Source organism: Mesocricetus auratus, unplaced genomic scaffold (genome assembly GCF_017639785.1).
Source record: "Mesocricetus auratus isolate SY011 unplaced genomic scaffold, BCM_Maur_2.0 Super-Scaffold_100691, whole genome shotgun sequence".
Lineage (NCBI taxonomy): Eukaryota > Metazoa > Chordata > Mammalia > Rodentia > Cricetidae > Mesocricetus > Mesocricetus auratus.
Window position 1 is genome coordinate 58,110,016 of NW_024429267.1, and position 12,816 is coordinate 58,122,831.

Sequence of the window (12,816 nt, forward strand, 5' to 3'; positions counted from 1 at the left end):
ACTAACGTATGTGTGTCCTACTTTCCTTATGGGGTCCATTTATTTGCTCAAAGGATAGTGGTCTCTGGCAGCTCGTGGGGAAAACAAGCCAGCCCCCCACCACCCCATAATAGCTCAAGACACTGGGGTGGGCTCTTCTTCTGGGACAGGTGTCAGTCACAAAGGAGAGGCTACGTATACGCACTTGGCCAAGTGCCAGACCAGGATGTTTTCCCAGGAATGAGCAACTTGGTTATCTCCTCGGTGCATGTCTCAGCGATAAGTGGCCACCATAGGTCAACACCAAGAGTTCCAGTCTGGGGTGAGGTCTGTGACTACTGCATTAAATCCGTAGTTACGCCTCACCTGTCTTTGAACTAGAAACTTGGCTTCTCTCTCTCTGTTTGATTTGCTATATGGAGCTCATGTTTGCACTGTAGGTTTGTTCTGGCTAAAAGTGGAATGGTGTTTATGAAAGTGCCCAGGTCACTGATGGCATGTTGTCAATCTCAGTAATGGCCAGCTCTTATTACTCTCGTATGCGTGTGCGTGCATGTGCAGGCACACACGCTTATATGGGTGTGTATGTAGAGGCCAGAAGTTGGCATCAAGTGTTTTTATCAATCAGCTTCCACCTTACTGTGAGGCAGGGTCTTGCTCACTGATTTGCCTGGACTATCTACCCAGCAACACTCAGACACTGCCCAGTGTGAGGGTTACCTAGCTTCCCACCTGGTCTCTGGGAGATCAAACTCAGGCGAGCATGGTGAGCACTTCACTGACCGAGTCTTTTTCCCCAGCCCCTCTTCTCTGACTTTAATTACTCGCTTGGTCAAAACGGTAGTCAGACCACTTCTGCAGCTGGTGACACTCGGGAGCACTCTCGAGGTCTCACACCCACCTGGTCACCACACAGACACTGGTCTTTGTGGATGGCGGTTGTGGTGAGCCCGGCTGTAGGCTAGCCTCTGCCCATGCTGCTGTCCCAGGAACATAGTGTGGCCTTTGTCTGGAAGCCAGCAGGCCCAAAGCTCCTCCAGTGTGGGGGGTGACCACCACCTCCTGCTTGCTAAGACCACAGCTGCTCTGTGTGACACCCTCTTGAGAATACGTCTTTTCCTACAACCTTCCCCTCTCTCTCCATTTTTCATCACCTCTGACTCGAGCTTGTTTGCTGGAAGCTTCTAGGCCAAGGGAGGGGACTCAGCTGCACGCACGTTCATTTGGGGTGATGGGGTGTTTCACCCTCTCTGGAGCACTGGTTGGGAATGGACTTCCCAGTTTTCTTCTGGATATCACCCTGGTTCAGGGCAAGGCCTCCCGCTGGTTCCTTTGCTGTTGTTTCTGACTGGTTCCCTGCCTGGCAACAGCATATAACCCTGGCAAAGCTTAGTCAGGACTGAGGGAACAAAAGAACGCTTTTATATAACGCGTTGCTACAGGGAAGTGGTGGGGATACGGTGCAGTTTAGGGGCCCTCGTTTGCATGTATTTGGTCACTGAAAATACCAGGATGGAATTTACATCCTATAAAACTCACCCATTGTTACAGGGCAGTTTCATGGTTTTTATAAACGCCCCAGATTGTGCAACCTTTATTCTAATTGCACCCTTTCCTTCCTAGTAAAAACCCTCATACCTATCTACTCTTAGGGTCAGTCCTAAGCAAATGTCAGTGCACTTCCTGTATGGACAGAATCCTAGAACAAAGCAACATTTTATGTCTTTTTTTTTTTTAATTTTGAGGTTTAACTATGCTGTAGCATGTACTCATTCCACATCCCTTTAATGGCTAAGCAATGTTCCACTGTAAGAAAACACCACACATTGTTCATTCATTAATGTCTATTGTTTCTACCTTTTGCTTGTGACGATTCTTGTTGCCATGGACACTCGTAGAGGTGTGTCTTCATTGCCCACTGGTAGGTACTCAGGATACGTGAAAGACACTGTGACCTTAGGCAATCTAACTTCTTAGAGCCTTGGTTTCCCTGGCTTGCAATACCTTCAGCTTGCTGTGTGTCTTTGTGGTGGCTACTCTTGGCCCATTCACAATACCCACGCCAAGATGCCCTTGTGGCCAAGACGCCCTTGTGGCCAAGACACCCTTGTGGCCAAGACACCCTTGTGGCCAGTGCTCCTCATCAGGTCTTTCCGGTGCATTTCACAGACATGGGCAGGAGAGGTGAGGTATGGGTGTTGCACAGCCAGAGGGACTTCCTTCTTGCCAGGCCATGGAAAGAACAGGAAATAAGTTCCCGATGGAGACATGAGCGAAAGGCCATCTTCCCAGAAGGAAGTAACAGGTGCGGAGGCCAGGGCAGGCCACGGGTGGCATGAGCCTGGTGGAGAGCGGGTGTGAGTTCCTGGCCTGGAGGTGGAAAGGGTTGACTACACCAGAGGAGGTCAGTCCTGGGTATTCTGTGTGTGGAGTCTGCTTGTGACGGGAAGCTGGGGACGTTTAAAGCAGGACGTGGACTTGATAAATCAAAGGCACGCAGACAAGCTTTACAGGAAGCTTGTTTTGTGAGGCCTGGAAACTTGGCGTGTGTGGTGACTCAACAGGGTTTGATGGGAGCCTTTAGGCGAAGGCTCACAGGTTCTGGGCCTCCACCCACCACCCGTGTGAACAGGGCCAACTGTAGGCTGTATCATGCTTGCTTCCTGGCTGATTGAGGGCCGCACTGTAGCAATGCTTCTCGTTGTGACAGACACACCTGCTGTTGGGCAGAGAGGGGCTAAGCCACCTCCGCTTACGGATGGTTCTTGTTTCACACACCAGTTAGCCGCTCTGCCTCCATGGGGCATGCCCGAATTTCTAGGGCACACGTCTGCTTTAAATGCATATTCAGGATATGTAGAGTGTAGCCTTCCCCGCCAGCCTCCTGGGCCCTGCCACAGTTGCAGTCCCCAAATAACACACAGGACGCTATATTAATTATGTAGCTGTTGGCTGTTTGCTTGTTTCTTACTGGCTATCTCTGACTTGCGTATTTAACCCATAATTGTTAATCTAAGTATTTCTCTTACCGTAGAAAAGGGACGGACCTCTTACTTCTATGGAGGCTAGATGATGTCTCTGTGTCTCTCTCTTTCCCAGAATCCTCCTCAACTCCATAGCCACCTATCTTGCTTCCATACTGGCCAACAGTGCTTTATTGACATATACACAGGACTTCCCAATCAAGGATGCCTCAGTCTAAAAAATGTTTTGTCACATTATGTATTTGTGTGCGCATGCACACAAACATATGCCTTAGCAGGTCAGTGACAATTTCCTGGAATCGGTTTTCCCCTCCGACCACACGTGTCATGGTGCTGAACTCACGTCGTGAGGCTTGGGGGTCAAGCTCCTTTGCCCACCGAGCCGTCTTGCCGGCCGGCCTGCACTCCTTATACTTTTGTAAGGTGTAGATGGTGATGATAAGGTGGAAAAGCACTCTTTGTGGAAAGCATGCTTTAGTTAAGCGACCTAAACTTAAGGCAGGGTCCTGGCAGCCCCACGTGCAGATTTGGCCGGCGGTCCTGAATAGCCTTCATTCATGGCTGTTGGCTGCATGGTCTTTGAGTTAGGAGGAAGCAGCGGCATTTTCTTGAGGGTTAGGACTACCTTTGTTGACATGCCCACACGTACACACATGCATGCACACCCGTGTGCATATGTGTAAAATACTCACTTATGTATTCATGCCCAAAACACACAGACGCCGACACTGACCGGTGGTGGCGGTGGCGGTGTTTTCGGAGCCAGGCGGAGAAGTGACGGCAGCCACGTAGTCATCCCACGGATGAAGGATGGGGTCTCCCAACTCTAAGACAGCCCATCAGGCCGCAGTGTCAAGGAGCTTGCCAGGCTCGTTAATGGTGAAGAGGGTGCCTCGGGAAAGGCTGGTGGCAATGAGGGATCTGTGAGTTCCTCGCTGCCTACCCCACCCTCGGTGTGCCGCCTCTCTACTCTTGCTCCCCAGCACCTCAACTTGCTGCTGCCTGCTCTAGCCTTTGTCAGCCAGCATCTAGTTTGTACCCCCTTCTTCAGTTTTCCGACTCCTGACCCAGTGACCCCAGCCGCCATTGCTGCCTTCCCTAGTAGCGTCAGCCAAGGTCACTCCTGAGTTTCCTGCCAGTCAGGTCTTGTCCCTAAGTCCTAACCCACACAGATGCTTTGGGTTTGGTGGGGGAGGTGGGGTCTGCAGCATGTATTCCTAAAATCATCTGGTCTTAATTTATATAAATATTACACGTTGACTTTTGGATCCCAGAAGCCTTTAGAACCCCAACCTAGTCCTAGATGTCCCTTGCTCTGGTCAGCCAGCCCAGGGCTAGTCCCCAAGCCTTGGTCTCGTCCAGCCCTTCAGGGTGGAATTCTCCCAAGTGCAGTACAGCCCGGGCAGCTCCTTGGAAGAGGCACCGCTCTCCCTGGACCTGCTCCTGTTCTGGCGGTGGTTAGTACTGTGCTCAGAACCCCCTCTACAGTGCCGTGACCGTCCCCAGGCCATCGGTTTCATTGACAGCCTATCCTGCTACTGATCAGGGAGGGAGGGATTGCTCTTGCTGGCTGTGTCCCAGCCAGAAGGAAGAGCCTACGCTCCGCTCTACCTCCTACTTGGCCTTATCTAGCAGTCCCCCCCCCCACTCCACCCCCCCCCTTGAAGGAGTTCATTTACTGTCACCCGGGAAGGAGCCCTCTGGAAGAATCCAGCAGGTTTAACACAGGTCACTGGGCTTGCTCTCGGCCTCACACCCAATCCTTCCACACTGGTCCAGAATGTTTTCCGAGATAACAACCACACACTGATGCTTCCCTGTGGAGACTCCTTAGTGGTTTTCTGTTGGCCTATACGTCCAGACTCCTCAGCTTCTGGGGACAGGCGGAGGATAGGGTCTCACTGTGTAGGCCTGGCTAACCTGCACGCTCCATCACAGGTGCGTGCTTCTATGCCTAGCTAACAGTCCCAGCTTGCACCCCTGGGCCCTTCAAACTGTTTATCTCCAGTGTCTCTCCTAAGTTGACCTATTTCCTGCGCACCCCAAGTGGGTCATGAGGCTAAGGCAGGGTGACGGCATCACTTAGGACTGGTGATAGTACGAAAGACAGAGAGTGTTTACTATATGTCCACCTGGCTGTCTGGTGCAGGATACAGTTAACGTGTTTGTTAGTATTTGGACCATAGTCTTCCGTTGTACCATGGAAACTGAGTTTGTATTTCCATGTGCGGTACATGGAAATACCCGCATTCATTGTTATGGAGATTCGTAGCCGCCTCTGTACCTTCTCTTTGGGCACAGTTTGGGGATGGAAATGCATTTATTTGATAGCATGGTCTGGGGCCCTGTGGAAAGAAACCTGATCCAAGCTCATGGTGTGTCATATGTAGGAAGTGGATCTTGAAAAGCGTAGCCCTTGTTTAGTCCCCTTGAATCTTACAGGTAGCCCTGGTCTTCCCTCTGTCTCCTTACTCTTGCTCCGCCCTCTCAACCAAAGACCCAGCGATTAGGGAGCCTGCCTGGGACCTGGGGTTCCCCCCTCCCCCACCTTCCATGCTCTCCCCTCTGCTGTGCAGGTTCCGAGCACTGCTGCTGTGTCCTGGCCCCGGCTTGCTCTGTCCTTGTCCCTGGCCAAGGTTCTGTTGCTACAGTGCAACCTCATTCTCTTGGAGTTGTGATGTACATTATGTGAGCAAATCATTATGTGTTGTGTGAACCCACAGAGGAGCTGGCTCTGGAAGCCCGGGTGTCCTCCAAGGCCCCTTGTCTGGCTGTGAGTCGACCCCCTGCTCTGCGGTGGGGAGGGAAGAGAAAAACTTCAGTATCCCAAGAGTGAATGCGTTGTGCCATTGCAGACAGAAGCCGTCTCTAACAAAGGTTGCCGTCACGTGTAGTGTGGTGTAAAAGTGCCTACAGTGGGGATGCAAAGCCACTGGCTGCCTCAGCGCCCCCGGTTGTTTTCTGCTGGGTTCTGTAAGTGCCCAGTTTGACGATGCTGGCTCCTGCTCACACTCTCACTGTGGCTGGGTGTATATACTCAGTAAACTCAGCCAAGCAAAACCCAAGTACGACCGCTGTAGAAAGTTCTCCGTGGAGAAGTGTCACCTCCAGGGTTGCTGGGAAGGGCCGATGGGAAAGGGTCCAACTTCCCAGACACGGAGCTTGGCTGCTGCCCTCCTGGGTCCATCCTGCACTGCCCTCTGCAGCTCCCAGCTGTGTGATGCCTGGCAAGTTACTTAGTGGCTCTGATTTGTGAAACAGTGTGAGTGAGTAGCCACCTCTGAGCCGCTCTGAGGATTGCATGAGCTACACAGCCAGGTGTGGTCAGTGCCTGACCTTGGTGAGCATGCTCAGTAAAGGCGACAGAGCAGCCTTGATTGATCTGTGCGCCGTGTTCAAATGTGGTCGGCGTCTCACTGGCTGCACCCGGGCAAGATGCATTTTTGTTCCACTGTTATTAATTTGTCTTAAAAGCCAGCTCAGGTCCCACGTCCTTACGTTAGCCAACTGTATATTTCCTGGAAAACGTTTATTTCCCTTCCTAGTATAGCATTACTATAGTTACTTTTGGAATCATTTTAAAGCACAAAGGAGAAATTTAAACCTGTGTTCCTATGCAAATGTTGGTGTTTTTGTGGTTGCTCTGTTTTCCTTTTCCTTTCTATCAGTGTGTGTGTATGTGTGAGAGAGAGGGGGGAGAAACAGAGGAGAGACAGAGGGAGAGAGAAACACTGAAATACTTCATATAGTCCTTGCTTAGAGCAAGTGGTAGTTTTTTACCTGGGTAGTTGGGCTCAGTCAGTGGCCTGAGTCCTGTGGCGTGTCCCTGGTGCCCCTAGTGTAAACGGTGGAACTGCCGCACACTGGGCCTTTTCCTCCTCCGTGTGTGGAACCTTGCAGCTGCTCAGGAGAACAGCTCCACTACTGGCACGGCAGTCTCCACACAGAGACGACTTGTTGACTTGAAGCACTGAACCGTCCAGGACCTCGAGCTGGAGTCCATGGACGTCAAATTAGCGTAGGTGTAAACCCTCCCTTACACACCTCCCTGCCACCCCCATGCTGACCAACGCCCAGACAAGGGGGAAGGCTCCAGAGCCGGGCAGCGTCTGCTCCCCCGAAGGCGGAGGGAGGGGCCTGGAGGAAGGGCCGGCTGTGCAGAGGGTGCGGAGGGCACCTGGCTCTTGCCCTGATACCTCAGATTGGAAACCAGATTTCAGGCTCCCCTGAGCTAAGAAATCATGCCAGCAGGTCAGGTTTCTCTGAGCTCATCTCTAGGATCAGCTCTGCTTGCACTACTAAAATATTTAGAGCCTACTGAATTCCAGCAGCAGCTCTCTAGCAAGGCTCAGGGTGTGACTTGGTGGGTGAGAGGCTGTGGGTCCCAAGTGCCTCTCACGAGCTCCCGGAGAACGTGGGTCATTAAGAGAGCTTTCACTCATAATAGAATTATTCTCCAGGGTCTGTGTTACATAGAATTACATAGCATCACTGTGAAGGTGTGCGTGCCTGTGTGTGCGCTCGGGGGGGGGGTGCTTGTGGAGGTCAGAGGTCAATGTCCAGTATCCTCCCTGTCTTCAGCACGAGGATTACAAACTGATACCACTGTGCCTGGGTTCTTTTTTTCCCCCACTTAAAGCATGGGTTCTGGGGTGGAGCCTGGATCCTCGTGTTTGCTGTGTTACCAACCGAAAAGCTTCTACTCTTTAGGATACTTCTATTTAATCCAAAGTGACAGTTTCAAACTCTTCCTCATTGGCCCTAAATCCAAATACGGTCACAGAGGGAGGAAAGTCCTAAGACTTGGGTGTGCATCGAGCCATCAGTCCCTTGCCGTTGATCTGAAGTAAAGCGACCCTAGACACTTCAGGAGACTGAAGCCTTCCTCCACCAGGAGAAGGGGACTGAGAAGGCACAGTCCTGAAGTGGTTCGCCAGCGACGCGGTGAGCTGGGCGTGTAATGAAACAATGCGTGGTGTGCGTGTGTGCGTGCAGCAGCCATGTTTGTGGGGCGGATTTTCAAAGGCTAGTACCCGACTGCTGCTGATACGGAAACCGCACACATTTAACATTCAGGCCGGTCAGGGAGAAGGGGTGTGTGTGTGTGTGTGTGTGTGTGTGTGTGTGTGTGTGTGTGTGTGTGTGTGTGTCCGTCCGTCTGTCCATCAACTTGCTGGCTTAAGACTGTTGTTTAACAATCGTAATGGCAGCTGCTACCGTTGATGCTTCTGGGCCTGCATGGTCAGTGGGTCCCCAGGCCTCCTAGTAATCCACATTCCGGTGTCACTGGAGGCAGAGCCCAGTGATGCCCAGGACAGTGTGGGTGGGGTCTGTGGTGTCCGTGGACCCCGCCATCAGCCATCTCACTGCCCCTTCTGTCTCTTGCAGTTCTCTGTGCTGAGAGAGTTGGCCAGATGACTAAGACATACAATGACATAGACGCTGTCACGAGGCTTCTTGAAGAGGTGAGTGTCTGGGGGGCAGGCCGAGGGCTGTTTATAGGGGATGGATTCACCTGGGCTCCTTGTCTGTTTCAGGACAAGGTTTCATTCTGTTATTTATCTATTTTGAGACAGGATCTCACTATGTAGCCCTGGCTGGCCTGGAACTTATTGTGTAGACCAGGCTGAGCTAGAACACATGGGATCTGCCTGCCTTGGCCTCCCAAATGCTGGGATTGGAGACAGGCGCCACCACACCCAGTGGCTCTGTCTTTTAACTGGTAACTGTGTGCCTAGGTCTTTCCCCCTGTTGATTTTTGTGTACATGTATTAGATTTGTTGGTATTGTTTGGAAAGAGGATCTTGTGAAGCCAAGGCTGGCCTCCAACTCGCTGTGTAGCTGAGGCTGGCCCTGAACTCCCTGTGTTCTGACCTCTACCTCCTAGCAGAAATTACAGGAATGTACGTACCATCATGCACCACTGATATTTTAGTGTGGGGTGGTCCACCCTTCTGACATTGCAGTAAGACGTTGCCCCACATTCATAACTACCCTGGGATGTGTACAGTTGGTCGGCAGGCTGCAGGTTAGACACACCCTTTTAGATTTTCGCTAGAATGAATTTGTGACACAGAAATACAATGCCATTTAAGTACTTGTTGGAACACCCAGTTTCTGATCAGAGAAACCTAAACTGTCTGCTGGAGAGAAGACTATGTCCTTACCAGTGGCTTCTGAATGTACGTTACGCCTTTGCTTAGCCTGGCCAGTGGAGCGGAGAGCAGTGTCAACATGGAACAAGTGACAAATGGGACCTTGATGGCTGATTCTGGGAAAGTCACTCAGGCCAGGCAGGCTGCACGTCCTCGAGAGACCATGACATTCTCAGTTGGTCTCAGTGTTTGTTTTCTTTTGGGACTGTAGGGGCTGTGAAGTTCCATCAGGACACGGGGCACACCCTGTGTGTCTGCAGGCCAGGGTGGGCAGGGCTTGGGGAGAAGTATTATATACATATATACATATACATATACGTCTACGTCTATGTCTACGTCTTTTTCTCGTGCTCTTGTTTCTTCCTTCAGTAGACGTGACATCTCCACTTACCCCGGGGCTCTTCCGTTCTATTCTGAAGGAGGAGAACAGAACCCCTGAGTCCCACATAGGTGGCTTCAGGGTTTGGGACTATGTGGTGGTGACTTGAGATGCTGGCCATTGGCCTTCTGGTGACACCACAATTGCCATCATCTTGTGGCTGGTGTGGGCCAGCAGCAAGCCCACTTGACTGCACATTGGATTTGGAAGTGGCCTTGCTGGCATTTCCCTGTGGGATCCATTTGTCCAGCAGTGTCGCTATGGAGGAAGTGTTTCCGGCATCTGCCCCCAACCCCAGGAACGAGCAGCCCCAAGTCTCTGGGGGATCCTCTATCTATGCCCTCATCTGGGCAGTGGGGTCTGCCCTCACCCTGTCCTAGGTCCCTGGCTTCCGCCATGGTCTCAGACTCTCCGTGATCGATTCGCCCGCTTCCTGGCCCGTAGAGCTTGTGGGGTAGCATTCAGTGTCCCGCGGCTCACATTCTTCAGTCCGCACTGACTTGCTGTCATCGGAGACGGACCCTCTGCCACCCCTCCTTGGGATCCTGGATGGCTCCCTCTCACGCTACGGGCCCACGGGACTGCGAGTCTGCGCCGGAGCCCTGCCGCCGTGCCGGCCAGTCCCGCGTTCTGGGTCAGAAGCTGCCAGGGCGGGCTCCTGCCGAGTGATCGCACAGGCCTTCAGTGGGGTATCTGTCTCTGGCTGCACTGTTAGGAGTGAGATTTGACAGGCAGCTAAGTGCCACCCACCCGCTGTTGCATTCATTCCACTGGTGCTCTTGATGGCAGATGCTGTTACAGAGGAGGGACCCGGACCTGAGGCACGGAGGCAAAGACCCCAAAGACTTCCCACCCCTGACTCAGAGCCGCCCCCTCCCTGATGGGAATAGCGTCTTCACCGGCTGCCTTTGCTGTTCCTCAGGCTCTGGTATTATATATATTGTTGGTTTTCAGGAGGACGTTTCCACCTTCAGAGTATGAGCTGGACCCTGCCGCCCTGGGCTTCCACAGCCCATAGTCCTCGGCGGTGGTACATCCGAGGCCTCATTGTGGGGTGATGTTCCATGGGGTACCACCCTTCTGTCTGCTGTGACATCCAGAGGCCACTTCCAGAGGCCTCTTATCTTTTATGTAGAGGCCCTGTGTGAAGAACTCTCTTTTTGGCCAGGCTTGGTAGTGCAAGCCTGTTACCTTCAGGGATTGGAAGGTCCAGGTAGAGGGGGATCAGGAGTTCAAGGTCTTCCTCAGCTATCTAGTGAGTTTGAGGCTAGCCTGGGCTACACGAGACCGTATCAGATTTTTTTTTTTAAAATTCACCTTTCCCTGTTTAATTTTCTAACTAAGCATGGCTGCATAAAATATGAGCTCCCCTTTAAAACTATTTGCACCGGTGGAAAGAATGTCATATTGATAGCACAGTTTCTTCCCTTGGCTCTTTGTAGAGCCTTCCTGTTTTATTTTTGATAGGCAATCATGTCTGCACCTCTGTGTTTTATAAATAGCAACTGCTCCCTTTGTCCTTGGCCCTGATGCGATCACAAGGAAGTCCCTGCCCTTCTCTGGAACTGGGCGTCTGAGAGTCTGACTGCCACAGCCAGCCATGTGACAGTCACCCCAGGCTGTGCCAGCTTGGGCTCTGTGCCTGTTCAGGAATGCTGGTTCGCACACCTGGCCTGCTGCGCTCAGGATGTTGCAGGGTTTCCCCGGGAATGTACAAGTGCAGCTTCGAGCTCTGTGTGTGGTGTGTGTGTGTGTGTGTGTGTGTGTGCACGCGCGCGCGCGTGTGTGCGCTGCTGAGGGTCCTTACTAGAAGGAGGTCCTGAAGCCTGCCTTGATTGGCTGTGTTGGGAATGTACCCAGAGTTCAGCTCTCTGCCCCAGTAACAGCGAGCTTTCCATTGGCCATAGTTATCCTTTTTATCCTAAAATCGGTGAATGAGCTGAGTCACTGCAAGTGTGGGAGGTAGGCTAAGCCTCTGAAGGGAGAGTGCCAGCCGGCCAGTGTGTGTTGGTCACAAGGGCCAATGTCAGGTTGTAGGCTTTCAAGCCACCTTAATTCATTTCTCAGAGAATAAAGAACTAGATTCTGACTGCTTGTTCCGGGGCCCGAGTTAGTTATTTATAGACTCTGGTTGCCACTGAGGTTAAAGCCAAGCTCTTTTCCTGACTTTTTTCTTGATTTTAGAATTAAATTCTTAAGAGGTGACTCCTTAGCCCCACACACAAATACTCACCCCCACACTCACACACACACACACACACACACACACACACACACACACACACACACACACACACACCTTGCCCATGCCTTTGATTCTCAAGAGAAACCTAGGAAGTCCGTTGCCCGGATAAACCCAGGCAGAGCCAGGTGCGGTTGTGCAGGAAGATCGGGAATTCGGGATCAACCTGGGCTGCATACCCAGACCTTGTCTCAAAGTGACAACAGCAGACACCCCCAGACAGACGAGAGAGGCTGGAGATGGTACCGCAGTTTCAGGGTTTCCTGTCGCCCGTAAGGAGTCCCCCGTCCCTCCTCGCTGTTCACACTGTAGACATGCCCTGGGTGATTGCTATGAAGATTAGATTTCCAGCGTGGGCCCGTGGTGGACATTCTCAGGGCGGAGGCCGCAGGTGTGAGGCCACGCCATCTTCTCTTCCTGGACTGTCCTCTGTCCTCACCCTCCTAGACACCAGCCCTCTCTGTCCCTTGGGAAGCCTTGTCCTTCATGTCCTCCAGTAGTGCATTGTTTCACCACCTGCAGTGTTCCCCCATCACCACCTGCAGTGCTCCTCTCTTCACCGCCTGCAGTGCTCCTGGCTTTACTGCCTGCAGTGCTCCTTGCTTTACCGCCTATAGTGCTCCTCCCATCACCGCCTGAGGTGCTCCTCCTGTCACCTCCTGAGTGCTCCTTGCTTTACCGCCTGCAGTGCTCCTCCCTTCACCGCCTGAGTGCTCCTGGCATCGAGCCCTCGCTTCTGTGCTTGTAGGAAATCAACGGCTTTGGTGGGAGGGAAGCAGTGAGGAACGGGACCAGGCAGTGAGTGCTGGGTTCTGAACACCCGCTGGGCTGGCTGGGCACTTGTTCCAGCGGGGAGTTTAACAGGCCTGAGTTGGGCTTAGGGAGACCACGCTTCCGCAGAGCAGTGGGCATTGCGATTGCAGTCTCAGCTGCCGGTGAGTGGGCTGAAACCATTCTGACTTAACTCTGATCCCGAGTCTGCCTCTGGGTCCCCAAGTCCTGGGCAGCCTCAGTCACACCGTTCCTCAAGTCCTTCCCGAGCCTGAGAAAAGACAAAGGGCCCCCCGGGTGAGGAGT

At 52.5% G+C, this 12,816-nt stretch overlaps 1 protein-coding gene across 13 annotated transcripts in view; it reads left to right on the top strand.

Moving 5' to 3' along the window:
• The window catches only part of Trak1 (trafficking kinesin protein 1), a 95,214-nt gene that overhangs the window by 49,680 nt on the left and 32,718 nt on the right, over window positions 1–12,816 (top strand). For 12 of the 13 annotated variants that reach the window (XM_021234260.2, XM_040739920.1, XM_040739922.1 and 9 more), the window contains one exon: window positions 8,352–8,428. In XM_021234260.2, the coding sequence (XP_021089919.1) occupies window positions 8,378–8,428 (51 nt within the window). In that variant the 5' untranslated portion in view covers window positions 8,352–8,377. Of the gene's footprint in view, window positions 1–7,888; window positions 7,908–8,351; window positions 8,429–12,816 lie in introns of those variants that run through there. The other variant, XM_040739924.1, reaches the window with a different exon arrangement.